Genomic DNA, 15,160 nt, shown 5'->3' on the forward strand with positions numbered 1-15,160 from the left:
CTCAGTTTTACACACTGGACCTTTAAACATGAGTTCTACCTTCACTTAAAGTCCTGATTCAATCAGGTTACAGCTCTTTGTGTTTGAGGGAGGGGGTCGGGCTACGACGACCACAGACAGAAGCAGGAAATGTCTCGTGTGTATGTATATAAGAGAGAGAAGAGAGACGTGTTTCTCCTTGCATGACTGGTTCCCTGGCTTCTCTCTGCTCAGACGTGTTCCACTGCTGACTCATTTTTTAAGGTAAGTCTAGAGATCAAATCTTTTTTTTTTAAACTTGCACTCTTTGCTCTATACTGTCGTCTTATATTCAGTCCACTTTTTATATTTCTTTTCTTACTTTTACCCTTTTCTCCCACTCGTTCACGTCTGCTCATCACATTCCTGAGGAATCAGCTCAGGAATCCCACAGTGGAACAACAAAGGTTTATTTTTGAGTTTCTGTGCTTTGTCCAACGTCCATCTTTCCGTTTCTATTCTATTCTTTTTGCACTTTATTCTCTGCTGCAATTTTCTCTTATCAGAAGGGAAAACCTCAAATAACCTTTCATTTCCTTTCCTCCTCCATCCTTGTCTCACTTCCTACCATGACTCCTAGTCTTAATTTACAGCTGTGTCACAACTGCCTCACGCTAAGGGTGGGGTTTTTTTCTCAGGCTTTCTACAGGAGATAACAGTAACACAGTTTATTATAAATATCTGTAAAAGCTTAATTGTCTGTTTGTCCATTCTGTCCATCTTTGTCTCTGTCTCTATTTTGCTCTCTCTGTCCAACCACTGTCTGTCTTTCACTCTCTCTCTCTTTCTCTCGCTGTCTCCATCTCTGACTCTCTGTCCATCTTTGTCTCTATTTTGCTCTCTCTATCCATCCGTCTCTGTCCGTCCACTGTCTCTCTTTCTGTCTGCTCCCTGTCCGCCTGTGTGTCTGTCCCATCTCACTCTGTCTGTCCACTGTTCCATCTGTGAAGTGTCCCAGCTGTCCCATAATTACCCAGCGTCACCAACAGCCTGCCCTCCCAGTAATTATCTGATTGGTATTTAGCCTAATCCAGGAACAAGGAACCCGACTCTACCCCTCCACACACACACACACACACACACACACACACACACACACACACACACACACACACACACACACACACACGCAGCTATTCTTCTTAGGACACTGTCTTTCCATTCATTTGAACAGCCAAAGCAAAGTGTCTGCGTAAATGCCTAACCTTAATGTTAACCGAACCACAACGAAAATCTCCTCCTTAAACTTAACCACTTCCTCAGACATGAGGTGTTGCCTTATTGGGACCAGGTTTTGGTCTCCATGAGGACTACTGGTCCTGACAAGGTCAGTGTTTATGCCAGAAAAGGTCCTAAAGAGGACACACACACACACAAACACAAGTTACATGCAGCGTTGTATCCCCAGGCTGCAGGTAGGCTTTCACCATGCAGGCTCCAGTTACCTGCTGCATATATAAGCCAACCAGGCCAGGTGAGCACATACACTTCTCCTGGACAAACCTCTTGATTCCTTTCGACCACAAACACTCACACTCCAGTGGACAGGCAGAATGGAGCTGGAGTCAGACAACATGCCGCAGGTACCACAGGAGATCATACAGTTAAGTGGACCAGGGCTTTATCTCCTCTGCCTCCTTATTTACTCTTGAAGGAGCTGAACAAGCATCGAAACCATAACTGCCTGTGTTGCCTCTGGCCCCGTTTCTATTGTTTCTTCAGCTCCTCTCCCCCTTTACTGTTTCTGCTCACTCTGCTCCACCACTCTATCTGGTTTGAGGCTTGGAGCTGCTGCTGCCATCCTGTATGAGCAACCACATTGTTTCCTGCTGCTTGAGTCATTTGAACAGCTATTATAAGAGTTATCTGCAGTGTCTTACATGGTTGATTGTTGTTGACAGATGATGATAATCACTATAATCCTCTAGTGTCGCTTGATCATGACGGATGTTGCCTGGTGAGAGTGTGGCAGTGAGCTGCAAAGTTATTAACCTTTATTGCTCATGTGCCACATATCTCTGAATAATACACAACTCTTCTATGGACGTCCTGGGGGGGGGGGGGGTTTATACGTCACATCTTCAGGCTTTACAACATGCATTTTTTCGTCTTCTTATGTGTTGTTGTGTCAAAAGTATGATTCATTTTATATTGCATATTTAAAAATAAAAATAAAAAATAAAAGCAGGTGTAGTGATAATTGTGCAAGAGTCAAAATTTCTGTTCATAAAAACGAGCCAAGCAAACTTTGAAATGTGATGCATTTCCAAATTTCCCAAATTCAATCCGATTTTTAAACATTTTAGTCGTTTTTTGCTCAGGCGTGTTTATATAGTAAAAAAAATCATCAGTTTGCCTATGGGTTGTGCTGAAAAAAAGAATATAAAGGATACAATATTGCACATTCTTATAGCTTCTTGTTATACGTCTTACCATAGTAACGGAAAAATGTTCTTTAAATGTGATTGTTGTCTCAGGATGCTTTGTAAATGCTCCACCCTGTTAAGTCAATGTTTAGTTTGACAGCATAATATTTGAGTTGACATAACAGCACAAAGCTTTTCTCCTCAAAGAGACAACTACTTAACTAAAGAGCGCCTTTGCTACGGTGTTCTGGGGCTTTTGACCACTTTTCATGATCCCTCCTCTGTGGATGACAATGTTGTAGTTCACAGGTGTCAACCTCAAGGCCCGCGGGCCAAATCCGGCCCACCGTGCAATTGTATTGGGCCTGTGAGATAATATGCTACGTCTTTCCAGCTTTTATTTCCCACTGACTCACTTATAAGTACCAAGTTACCTTGCCAGTAAATTAAATGCACAGATTAAATGTGGACTTTGAAAACACAGAGCTGGAACCAGACAGGGGGGTCGGGGGGGGGGGGGGGGTCAGCAGAGTCCTACAGCACATTATTGGCTAAGACAGGGCAGTTTGTGCTGTTCTACTGAGGAGAAAACCAGGCAAGACAGATGGAAAGGGACAATGAAATGGTTATTTGACCTCATCAGACACTCGACTTGGACACCGTTTTTAATTTCGGCCCCCTCTGTTATTGAGTTTGACACCTCTGTTGTAAGGGCCACACGGTGGTGTAGTGGTTAGCACTCTCGCCTTGCCCCGGTTGGAACAAGGGCCTTTCTGCATGGAGTTTGCATGTTCTCCCCGTGTGTGCGTGGGTTCTCTCCGGGTACTCCGGCTTCCTCCCACAGTCCAAAAACATGCAATGTGGGGATAGGTAAATTGGACACTCCAAATTGACCATAGGAGTGAGTGTGAGAGTGAATGGTTGTTTGTCTCTATCTGTGTGTGGCCCTGCGATGGACTGGCGAACTGTCCAGGGTGTACCCCGCCTATCGCCCGATGTAGCTGAGATTGGCACAGCACCCCCCGCGACCCTCTGGTGGAGGATAAAGCGGTAGATGATGACTGGCTGACTGACCTCTGTTGTAGTTCCTCTAATCACTAACATCTGAGGCCATTCCACTTACATACAGAAGCTTTTGATGATAGTTATTCCTATTAGATAACATAAAACATAAAGTGTAAGTTTTGTGCTATTGGTCAACATACATGGATTTTGATTTGATTTATTTGACATGATAAAAAAAAAAATATATAGAAACACAGTACCACATTATTTTAAGATGTCGAGGATAAACACACAAACGTTATAGATGACCTTATTTCCAGTGTGATCCTCTACAGCAGTGGAGTCAAACTCAAATGACCTGAGGGCCAATGAGCTTCTAATCTGGTCAAGACAAGGCCAGTCTAGAGAAAATAAAGTGGAAAAAAACAACTGTTTAGTAGTGGGGTGGGCAATATAAGATATTCATGATGATATGAGACAGAATTTCAAAGTAAAAGAGCTTGTTTTGATATAAAATTACATATACTTAACAATAAAAACCTATTTATTGATATAACAGCTTAAATATATGTCATTTAATGTTGAGTGTAATACATTTAAAAAAGCAATAATTGTCACCTCACTGGCAGCTGTGGCCCGCGGGCCGCCGGTTTGACACCACTGCTCTACAGGAAGACAAGATGGCGACACATGATACAGATGCTCACACCTCCACTGAGTTGATAAGAAAAATTTTCAACGAGCACAAAATACATCCTCAAACATGTTGAGTGTTTCATTGTTTTGTCATTTATACAGAAACAAACCCACAATCTTTGTTTTTTTGACTGTTCTTTGAAAAAAACTGAGATACTTTTCACCGTTTCCTGACTAAATCGTAATCTGGTTAAACCTAAAAAATAAAGAAACTTGATTAGCGGCTGCTTTTCCTAAATACCAGTAACTCATGTTGATAAAACAGACTCATCTCTCAAAGCTCGTCCATAAAAAAATCCCTTAATTATCCAGGTGGATAATGCCCATGTAAGGAAACTCATAATGTGAAGATTTTATTTGTCACTGTAACAGAGAGTTGTTAACTCAGTTGTATGCTCATTTTAGAGGGTGTGGTGCCCGATGCTGTCGGTTTGTGATGTGTTTTTACTGGAAAGTGTCAATAACAGCTTATCTCTGTTTTCCTCTGGCAAACCAAACATGTATACATGGTGTACTCTTTTTTGACTTCCATTATTTGTTTCTTTTTCTTTATTTAAGTGTTTATGAAGCGGTGATAAGCGTGGGACAGAATTGGGGACATAAAAAAATCAAACAAACCATGGTGTGTTTGTACAGATTGTTTTCTTTCCTCCTTGTGTGGAAAAAATGTGTGAGACAGAGAGAGAGAGAGAGAGAGAAAAGAGTACATTAAAGTGACTCATTCTCACCTGTGACATGATCCAGCATGTGTTTCTAGCCACACCTGGTTTTGTGCAATGACATGAGTGTATAGTTGTGTTCCTGTGGCCCTGCTTGGTGTTGTGTTGCATTAAGTGATGTAATGCAGGCCGTGGTCTTTACAACGATAACACAGACAAGACATTGAAGTTTAGATTTAAAGCTAAACATTTGCGTTTTTGATGTTGTTATGTTGGTAGTTTTAATTCTCTGGTCAGTTGAGAACATTTAAATGGTTTCACTAGTGGTCAAACGTTTCATTCTGTTGTCATTCATGTTGATCATAATGTGCTCTGTAATGTTACGTCTAAGAAGCGGGAGTGATATAATGAAAGGTGCTGGGGTAATGTTGAGTGTCGGGTTTTCAACAAAGCTCTCTCTGTCTGTGTTTTTACCGCACCCACAGCCAACTCCAGTGAGAAACTAAGTTATAGGTTATCTGAGGAAAAGCCAGGATTACACTGTCAGAGAACTGCTGAACTTTTCATGTCACGCTTTGTGTCTTTGTGTCCGTCACTCCTACCCGTTTGTAGCCGTCTAGCTTTACTAGCACATGTTGTTCTTGTCTCCGTCTGTCATGATATAAATCAATGTTGCCGGGACACCCAGACCCAAAGAGAGTCATGTGTAGCTGATAGGCTTCATAAGCACTTGCCAACTCCTTTGGCATTGGTTTGAATCTAAAGGTTACACCCTGCAGTTTTAAGTAAGAAGTAGTAAAATAGACACTTGTCCACGTAGGACTTCCTGTATTCGTCAGAGCTTTGTGGATTTGACTTCTGCTTTCACAAACCAAAAACCTAGGTATGAGGTATCTTTTCCCAAGAAGAGAGACACACACTATTTACACTTCCTGTTTCAGCCAACTTCTTCTTTCCTTTTGTCACAACAGTCTAATTGTTCTGCTCTCTCCTTGCAGAATGCTCCCATTCCAGGCTGCTCCAGGCCAGTTCGGCCCAGAGGTCCGGGAGCAGGGCCTCCAAGTGTGGAGGGTGGAGAAGATGAAGGCCGTGCCGCTGGATGCCTCAGAGGTGGGCTCCTTCTATAACGGGGACTCCTACCTGGTGCTGGAGAACCGCGGCGAGCAGGGAGCCGACATCTACATGTGGATAGGTGAGAGCCTGGAGACACACGTGGACATTGGACCGTGGTTTCCATCTTGTCTGGGGCCAAACGGAAGTCATGTGATCCATTGAGATGCTGACTTTAATTAATAAACACACACAAACATGATGCAGCCTCCAGTGTGTCTGGGTGTGTCGCATCCGCTCTCAGCATCAGTAATGTCACACCACTGATATTTAATTAAAGCTCCGGTGTGTAACATTAAGATGGGTTTATTGGCAGAAATCGAACATACTACCTGTAAGTATGTTTGTATAGGTCAGGGGTCTGCAACCTACGGCTCTAGCGCCGCATGTGGCTCTTCAGCCGCTCTGCAGTGGCTCCTTATAACTTAAAACCACTTATTTAGAGATCAAGGTGAGAAATAAAAGTGTTTTAATATTAGGGCTACTACAAATATGCATTAAGTTGTACCGCATTTCACGAAACTTGGTGGCAACTTGTAATAGCCCAAGACGAACAAAAAAGTAAATTGGGACCATGGCCTCAACTTAACAGGAAGTCGGCCATTTTGAATTTGGTGTCCATCCTGGCGCTTTGCTTTGACATAAAAAATGTGTCAGTTTGTACTAGTGATTTTTTGTTTTACCTTTTCTTGCTCCTCAGTTACTTACTTAATTACAGCGCCCCCTGGTGTGCAAAAAGAGTGTGTCGCACTTCAGATATCATGCCTTAAAGCTATGAAACAGTTGATTTTAAAGCAGTTATACATTCTACACAAACACACTGTTACGTAAAGGGTTGTGTGTCCAGTTTCTGTCACACACTGGACCTTTAACTGAGCGTAGAGAGACGCGTCTCTTGTTTCTGTTTCACTGTTTACCCATTGTCACGTGCTTACTACACACCTAACCCTGACACAGTGCTGCGGTCGAGAGGCTAATAAACCTTCTCAGTCATGGTGATGACACATGAGACACAACACAGGAGAGGGATGAGTGGATGATGAGAGAGAGAGAAAGAAGGAGAGAGGTCCCGAGGGGAAACAGGGACGGGCTCTGGAGCAGAGCTCATTAAAAGTGCAGGAGGACTGTTGCAGTACTCAAATGTGGCTGTATTTGGTTAGGTAACACAAGGTAACACAAAGCGGATTGTCACAACTTGAAGAGGACTCTCTCTACTCAAACAAGCATCTCTGACCCTTCCTCCACTCATTTACTATTAATCACCTCTGTGTTTATTGCTCTGTGTCCGCATGACCTGTTACTCTCACTCAGCGCTCTCAGTTTTGTCCAAAAAAGTCCAGTGTGTGATATTTAATTGGGTTTATACGTTATGTTTGCATATGTGTATCATCAATTTAAAATAAAAAATGTATGTTTTTGGCAGGCGTAGCATGAGCTTTTTATGCAGCATGTACTTCAGGCACAGGGCTTGTTTTACTGAGGCGCCAGAAAATGTTGAGAAATGCAGATTGTGTTGGTGTTTCTCCAAACCTTGGAATGATGACGTTCTCAAATGTCTTGTTGATCCACAAACTAGAATGATCCAGCTTTAAGAAAATATTCTCATTTAGGAAGCTGCAAAGTTTGTCTCATGTATTTTTAAAAAAACAAAAAAAAAACACTTTAAATGATTAATCAATTACCGAAGTAGTTGGCAAAAAAGGACTCATTGCAGCCCTAGTTTGTTTTGTTTTAAATAAATATTTTGTCTTGTCAATGTTGACTGAAAAGCTTGTGTGACTTTGAGTCTTTGAGTATAAGTACAACCAGTTCAATTAATATTATTTGTACGGTAAAACAATTGTATGATCGCTGTCACTCTACACAAGCACACTAGATTTGAAGGAAAGCAATCATGATGTCATTTAAGTGCAGACCATCAGCTGTCATTCAGCGGGTTTAACTTAATTATTGCTTTGACTATTTTTAAATCCCAGCCATTTAAATGCACAGTCCTCCATATTCAAATGCTCAAAAGTGCTAAACATTTTAAGTGGTTAACACAATAACACCTTTTAAGCCTTTGAATTGAAGCTGAAAGTCAACACACGTATCCATGGCTTCATAATAAAAGCATTTTAGTCGTGTATAGAAACAAATATGTCCAAATGTTGTATGTGAACACTTCCTCTCTGCAACAGTGCAACTGTGTGGAAAAAGGCTTTACTTGGTATTTCGTCGTTCCCCTCTGACAAACTTCTCTCTGCTTCAGGTGAGAAGTCTTCTCGGGACGAGCAGGTGGTGTGTGCCATGCTGGCCACTCAGCTGGACAACTTCCTGGGCGGTGACCCCGTCCAGCACAGGGAGGTTCAGGGCTACGAGTCCCCGGATTTCATGGTGCTCTTCCCCAGAGGTGTCAGCTACAAGGTGAGCAACACAGGTCTGGAATTTGAGATAATTGAAATATGATGAGCAAACATTATGCTTTAAACTACAAGGGCACAGTGACATTGCAATTATAGGAATACTTCACCGATTTGCATTTAGCTTTGTGTTACTAGAATATTTGAATTTTTTTTGAAAAATTGTGCTTCCCAACCTCAGTTTCCCCTGAGTCGAGAAATATCTTCATTCTTTTCTTTGTTACGTGTCCACCAGTGACACTTGCTCCTGTTAGCGTAACTATTAGCAAAGATGGCGGACACTGTTTACATTCTGGGACTGAGGTCCAGTCCCCCTACGAGTGGGTCTAAAAAGTGCAAGATTAGAGAATCATGCATGCGTCAAAGTTTAATTTATAAGAAATTTAATTGAAATTTGGCTTATCTCTCTTTTTATATGAAGTGTTTTTATTATTGTTTTATTGTTTATCATGTCACAGCACCCTGCATACTACAGCCTCTGTGCCAAAGTGCCTCTCTCTTTGTGCGGACGCTAAACCTAAGAAATGTGATAAAACTATAAAACAAAAACAGACTCTTACATGATTATGCCTCCCCCATCTCTCTCTCTCTCTCTCTCTCTCTTTCAGGATGGAGGTGTAGAGTCAGGCTTCAGGAGGTCTCAGGGCTCAGGGACGGTGCACAGGTTGTACCAGATCAAAGGGAAACGCAACATCCGTGCCAAGGAGGTGGAGATGTCCTGGAACAGCTTCAACAAGGGAGACTGCTTCATCCTGGACCTCGGACAGGTGATGACACTCACGTTTAACCCGACATGACATCATATCATAATTATGTGACATCACAACATGTGCTTTGTGTGATGGGGGCATTTTAATCAACTGAAAGTAAAGTGTCGGCTCCCAATGCTGCATCTCTGCTCTGCAGACCATCGTGTCGTGGATCGGATCTCAAGCCAACATCTTCGAGAAGCAGAAAGTGCGCGAGATCGCCTCGCTGATCCGGGACACGGACAGACACGGCAAAGCCAAAATTGTGGACGCCAATGAGGGGGAGGAGCCTGAAGAGATGCTCAAGGTTAATACAGACATCACAAGACCTAATATTTTGTCAAAGTAATATAAACATGGATTAAGTCTTCTGGTCAGGAAGTAGAAAGGAAGTAGTAAAAGCTTCTACTTTTCTCTTTATTGTCAGTGAACATTTTCCTGAGGAGTTAATGGTCTCGATTAATAGACCATGAAGCCAATTTTGTAAATGATGCTCCCCTTTAGAGAAACTAGAACATTCAAGTGAACACCAGTGTAACTGACAGCTGGTATCCGGTGACGTCTCATGGCACCAGTCACCAATTGTATATCTTGGTTGGAGTTGATTTGAGACTGGAAGACTACGTCCATATTTAGATGCTGACAATGTTCTGGAGATGTTCTATATGCTACATATCCTATATCCTGGTGCCAATTCCAGCTGACATAGGGTACACCCTGGATAGGTCACCAGTCCATTGCAGTCAATTTAGGGACGAACAACGCTCTCACATATTAATGGGCAATTAAGAGTGTCTAATAATGTTTAGACACATAATGGGAGGAAACCAGAGAACACCCACACACACACACACACACACACAGGGAGAACATGCAGAAACATCCAGAATGGCCGGACCAGGAAGTGAACCAGCAACCTCCTTGCTGTGAGGCAACGGTGTTAGCCACGTGCACCACTCTATGGGCCTCCAGGGACTATAGTTCACCAAAATAACTATTTTTACAAAATTAAATAAATGAACAGATTTTACTTTTTTGTCGCATAATTTTGAACTCTTTGACACCTAACCCTCAAAATGTCCATCTGGAGTATAAAACATTTAAAATCACATTTGTTTGAGTTTTGGTCTCAATGTCCAAAAACAGGCCAACACATTTTAATGATGTACAGGAATTGTTTCCATTTCTCTGGCGACAAAGACGCTGATTCGCCAGCTTTCTGCAACAGCACCAGTGAAATGACTGTAATAACCACACGTTGGCTTTGACGTGCAACCCTTTCAGCTTTCAGAAACCGTTTCCTGGCGTTTACACACCATTGCGTAATTGCGGCAATGCAATTTTTTCGATACGCTCGGTGTTAAAGGGTTTAATGTTTTCTGTGTTGGCGAGCAGGTCCTGGGTCAGATGCCGGCGCTGGCAGAGAGTACGTCAGAGGAGGACACCAAAGCGGACGCTTCCAACTCTGCCTCACTCTACAAGGTAAGTTCATGTGTTGTCACAGCTGTGAAAACGGCACTGATGCATTTATTGAGCCAAACATAAACCTGTGCAGGAGCGTTTGAAGATAGTTCATGGGCCGCGGGTCGCAGGCACCCAGGGGGCCCCACATTTAATACGTTACATGACGTTAGAAAAAAACCGAATTATTGTGTTAGTCCAGCGAGAACACAGCGAGAGAAATGTGGTGAAATCCAGACCAGAGCATTCTTAGACTGACAAGGAATTCAAATAAGGAATTTAATACTTTTCAAATTAATGTTCAGTAGAAAGTCTCTGTTTAGTAGAAACACTAACAAGGTGAACGGGGACATGAATCAATCCCCTGCTCGTGCTTGTGTAGTGGGACAAGGCCAGTAGTCCAATTAAATGTTAAAGTCCAGGTACAATCACAGCTTTACTTAAATAAACAGAACAGTGTGTAATATCTGCCACTAGGGGTCTCTCAATTGATGACGTTGAATATTTCCATCCTCACTTTGATGTTTTATAGGGGAGACCTTAAAGTGGATGATGTCATTACCTTGACTAGAAATCCAGATTTCCATAGATTTAAAGAGTGTTGGAAATGTTTTTCGTTACTGTACGTACAATACTCAACAAAATATTTAACGTTCATCTCGTCATTTTTAGATATTTGAATGCAGAAATGTTACATACGCTATCTTTAACTATGCACGGAAACGTACCGACCAATTGTTCCACTTCCCCTCTGAGCCTACGTCTGTTTCCTCCTCAGGTGTCTGACGCTACGGGTTCCATGGCCATAACCAAAGTGTCGGGGAAGAGCCCGTTTAGTCGGGAGCTGCTGGTCCGCGACGACTGCTTCATCCTGGACAACGGCGCCAACGGAAAGATCTTCGTGTGGAAAGGTGAGGAAACGCCGGCCGACCCCCTGTGACCCCCAACAAACATCTGCTGCCTGAAATGCAAAACCGAGGAAAGTGATAGTAGCTGGATGCTGGTGATATTTGGTGTCCGGTTGGATGAAATTTTAATGAGCATCGTGGAAAATAATGATTGATGGTTTTTGACAGCGAGGCAAGACTGAGAATATGACATTTGCATCATTTAGGCTTCATAAAAATGTCCATAAATGAATCCACTATCCATGCTGCAATAATAACAACAATCATTTTACATATACATCACTTTAAGGGTTACACAGAACAAAAAAGTGCTTTCCAAATAAAAAGGAATACAAAATTAAAAGCACAAGAGCATCACTGAATCCATAAATAAACAGACATTAGGTCAATGTAAATAAACCACGACAAATATGGAGACATTTGAGTTTAAAAATGAATAAAAGTTGAAGGTAAACATGGATGTTTATATAGAATTCAGGCAAATGTTACTAAAACTAGTGCAATAATAATGAAACTATGTAGTGATATCAAAATACATTATAAATAGTGATAAAGTGTGGTGTGTTGACCTTGATTTAAAAGGAAATGGTAGCATTAAAAATTTAAAACATTTAAAAAACCAATTATTAAAGGTTTTTGTTCATTTTGTATGATTATTATCTCTAGATATAATTTATTACTAATTTGTTATCTTGATATTTCTATCTTTTATTGCTTTGTTAATGAATTAGTCTTTAAATCCACAGCAAATGTTATCATTTGAATTTGAAATCTGTTGAGTTTTTGTGAGTCACTCTGCATTTGGATCATTATTGTATGGAAAGTAATTGATTGATGACTGTTGTTCACCGACTGATCGTCAGGTAAAGGAGCGAACCCTGAGGAGAGGCGCGAGGCCTTACAGATGGCGGATAACTTCATCGAACAAATGAAGTATCCCAGGATGAAAACACAGGTGCTGCTCATGTTTTTCCCTCTACGATTGAACTTCTACCGTCGTGTGTAAACATCACTACAGCTGCTGTGCCTATAAACCTTGTTTATAAAACTTGTTAAAAATAGAAATCATTTGCCGATGTGGATTATCACCTACTGTGCATTTGACTGTGATGGCTTCTGTGCCATAGGTGGAGATTCTGCCGCAGGGGAAGGAGACCATCATCTTCAAGCAGTTCTTCGGGAACTGGAACTGAACGTTTCTGACCAAACTCCAGGGGAGGATGAGAACCTGAGAACATCTCATACAGAACATGTACATATTTGTTTGTAGATTGTTCTGGACCAGAATCAGAGATGTGATGCCACTTTTATAAATGCAAACCTGTTTCTTCTGCTAACATCTCAGTCGTACAAAAAGTGAATTAGCTTTTCTTTTCTTTTTTACATTTGTTCTAGTGTCACAGATATGGTGCCTTTGGAAAAAAAAATAAACCTGCTTGTTACTTGTAAAGGAGGTGGCTTGAGTTTTTTTTGTGTGTCTCAATTTGTAATTGGAAACATGCCGACACTTTTGCCCAGGACAGCAATTTTTTACAACAGTATAATAACTCTGCATTGGCTCCATGAATATAATCTGCACACAATAAACCAATTTGAAAATGTAGGTAGCTGCACAGGTAGCTGTGGTGACTCTGTCTCAAGGAAATGTTGCTATCAAATAGAATATCCTGCTGTGAGCCATCAAGATTACACACAGTGGAAGGAGTGTTTATTAGAGTTGCTGCTGTTACTTCTGGCAACACGGTATTTCCCCCCCAGAGAACTGCTCCTCACTGGATATTCTCTGTAGATCAGTTAGTTAATGAAATACTCAGACAAACACCTGTGCCACATTTAAAGTCACGTAAATCACCTTCCTTCCTCATTGTGACGCTCGGTCTTCAGGCCCAAACGTGCTGAGCTGCTGCCGCGTGATCGACGGATTAGATATTTGCATTAACAAGCAGTTGAACCCACATAAAGTTACCAAAATAAGGTGAGCGCCGTGTTTTAAGTACATCAATGAGTCCTTTTATTGTTTTTGAACTGAACAATGTGTGAAACCATACTGTTTAGTTGATTTCTGAATCGAGAGATAACAGCAAACACAGTATTTAAAGGGAATCGGCTTGTTGTGACATTCAAATCAAATACCAAGCCACACTTTTTTGGCCGATAATGTTGATAAGCAGTTTTGGAAAAAAGGGTTGCAATGCACTTTGACATGTAAAGGTGGTCGTAAATTTAATGCTGCAGGGCAAAAGTGTTTTTTTCCCCGCTGACGTGTTGCTGTTCACCAGGAAGTCAGTGTAGGCTGGGAAAATATTTGATTAATACTTACTTAAATTGAATTCCTGGTCACAGTGTACTTACTTAAACAAAGACAAGGGGAATATGCAAAGCAATAAAAGCACACCATTCTATTCAAGGAAAATTTGACGGCCGTCAGGATTTGACACACGGTATCAGATTATGATCAAAGCTTTATGATGGTTTTACAAAACCCTCCCACTAATGGTAAAGAATGGACAAACTCCAAGTCTACCTTTGTGGTAGTTTACCTAAGAGAGAGATGACTGATAACAACATGTCTATTATCTGTCTCAACATCTGTTATGTGTGAAGATTGACATAAACATAAACAATTAGTGTCGTATGAGAGGTTGACAAATACCTGAGTGTCTACTGTAAATCATAAGTGGGACAAACATGGTCACTCGACCAGGAAGATAAAGATTATTTGTTTCAATAAAAGCTCACACTGAAATAAGTCATCACTTCAAACATTATGACAAAAACCTATTAACGATAAAGTCTGTGTTTTTTTGTTTTAAGACTCACAGTGACCGCGTTTGTCCCTCTCATGATCACACTCAGGTTGTTTCAGTGGATTTGGTTTGTCATTATAGTGTGTTTATGTCAATTTTAATGTGTGTAATTCTCTGCTTTTAGATAGAGAATGAATAGATATGTTGTTGTTTACACTCTACCACTAAACTTGGCGTGGAGTTTGTCCGTGGTTGACCGTAGTGGGAGGTCAGACTGATATTGCACTGCACATAACAAAAAATGTGTATCGACCTATAAACACTGAACGTAAATTATTATTATTATTATTTGCAGGATTTCACAGGCTTTAACCGTGATCATAGACAATATAAAAGTGTCTTTTTTGTTGTTGTTTTACTGTGTAAAGTACAGTATTTATACAAGTCTAAAATACTATACGGCATTGCTAGTGTGAAGTTACAGTGAAACACAATATTTATACAGGAAAATACTGCAAATACACAGTAATATTTACTGTAAAAACACAAAAGTAGTACTTTGTGGACTGGTCCCTGCGGAACGACACTCTCCTCCAACAATATACTATTTATGCTGTAAATATCAAGGCCATATTCTGCTGTCTATAATGAACATTCAACATTCTATTTTTAACTAATTGTTTATAACTAAGGGTTAATTTCTTCTTATATTGTAATTTTCTTTTTTTGGTAGTGCATGTTTATTATTAATTATCTTTATCTTTACTGTCTTGCTGCCGTAACGATGTAAATGTCCCCGGTGCGGGACAAATAAATGACTATCTTATCTTATCTTATCTTAGTAGCCTTTAATTTACTGTGAAATATTTTACAGTTAAATGATGGACATAAGTTGCCCTTATTTCTCAACCTGCACCGTGATCTATTAAACTCTTCATAGTGAAAGGAACATTTGCTCCAAAATCAGAGCTTGTGCTTTTTTCTTTGTGACATCAAGAGATTTATCGCAGTTATCAGTTACTGACAGGAAAAAGTGCTG

General features: G+C 40.9%; 1 protein-coding gene across 1 annotated transcript; it reads left to right on the forward strand.

The window, feature by feature from the left end:
* Window positions 1-92: 92 nt before the first annotated feature.
* Window positions 93-12,824, forward strand: capgb (capping protein (actin filament), gelsolin-like b). The gene is made up of 9 exons (XM_058626254.1): window positions 93-243; window positions 5,743-5,936; window positions 8,106-8,260; window positions 8,865-9,023; window positions 9,163-9,312; window positions 10,401-10,487; window positions 11,245-11,377; window positions 12,238-12,329; window positions 12,502-12,824. The coding sequence occupies exons 1-9, from the start codon at window positions 143-145 to the stop codon at window positions 12,565-12,567; spliced, it is 1,137 nt and encodes a 378-aa protein (XP_058482237.1). The 5' UTR covers window positions 93-142; the 3' UTR covers window positions 12,568-12,824.
* The last annotated feature ends 2,336 nt before the right edge of the window (window positions 12,825-15,160 follow it).

The sequence above is a fragment of the Solea solea genome, chromosome 3, assembly GCF_958295425.1.
Source record: "Solea solea chromosome 3, fSolSol10.1, whole genome shotgun sequence".
Lineage (NCBI taxonomy): Eukaryota > Metazoa > Chordata > Actinopteri > Pleuronectiformes > Soleidae > Solea > Solea solea.

Coding starts and splice junctions, on each gene's coding strand:
- capgb (XM_058626254.1), top strand. CDS start 143: ATGTATATAAGAGAGAGAAGAGAGACGTGTTTCTCCTTGCATGACTGG. Junction 8,261..8,864: donor CCAGAGGTGTCAGCTACAAG/GTGAGCAACACA, acceptor TCTCTCTTTCAG/GATGGAGGTGTAGAGTCAGG. Junction 12,330..12,501: donor ATCCCAGGATGAAAACACAG/GTGCTGCTCATG, acceptor TCTGTGCCATAG/GTGGAGATTCTGCCGCAGGG.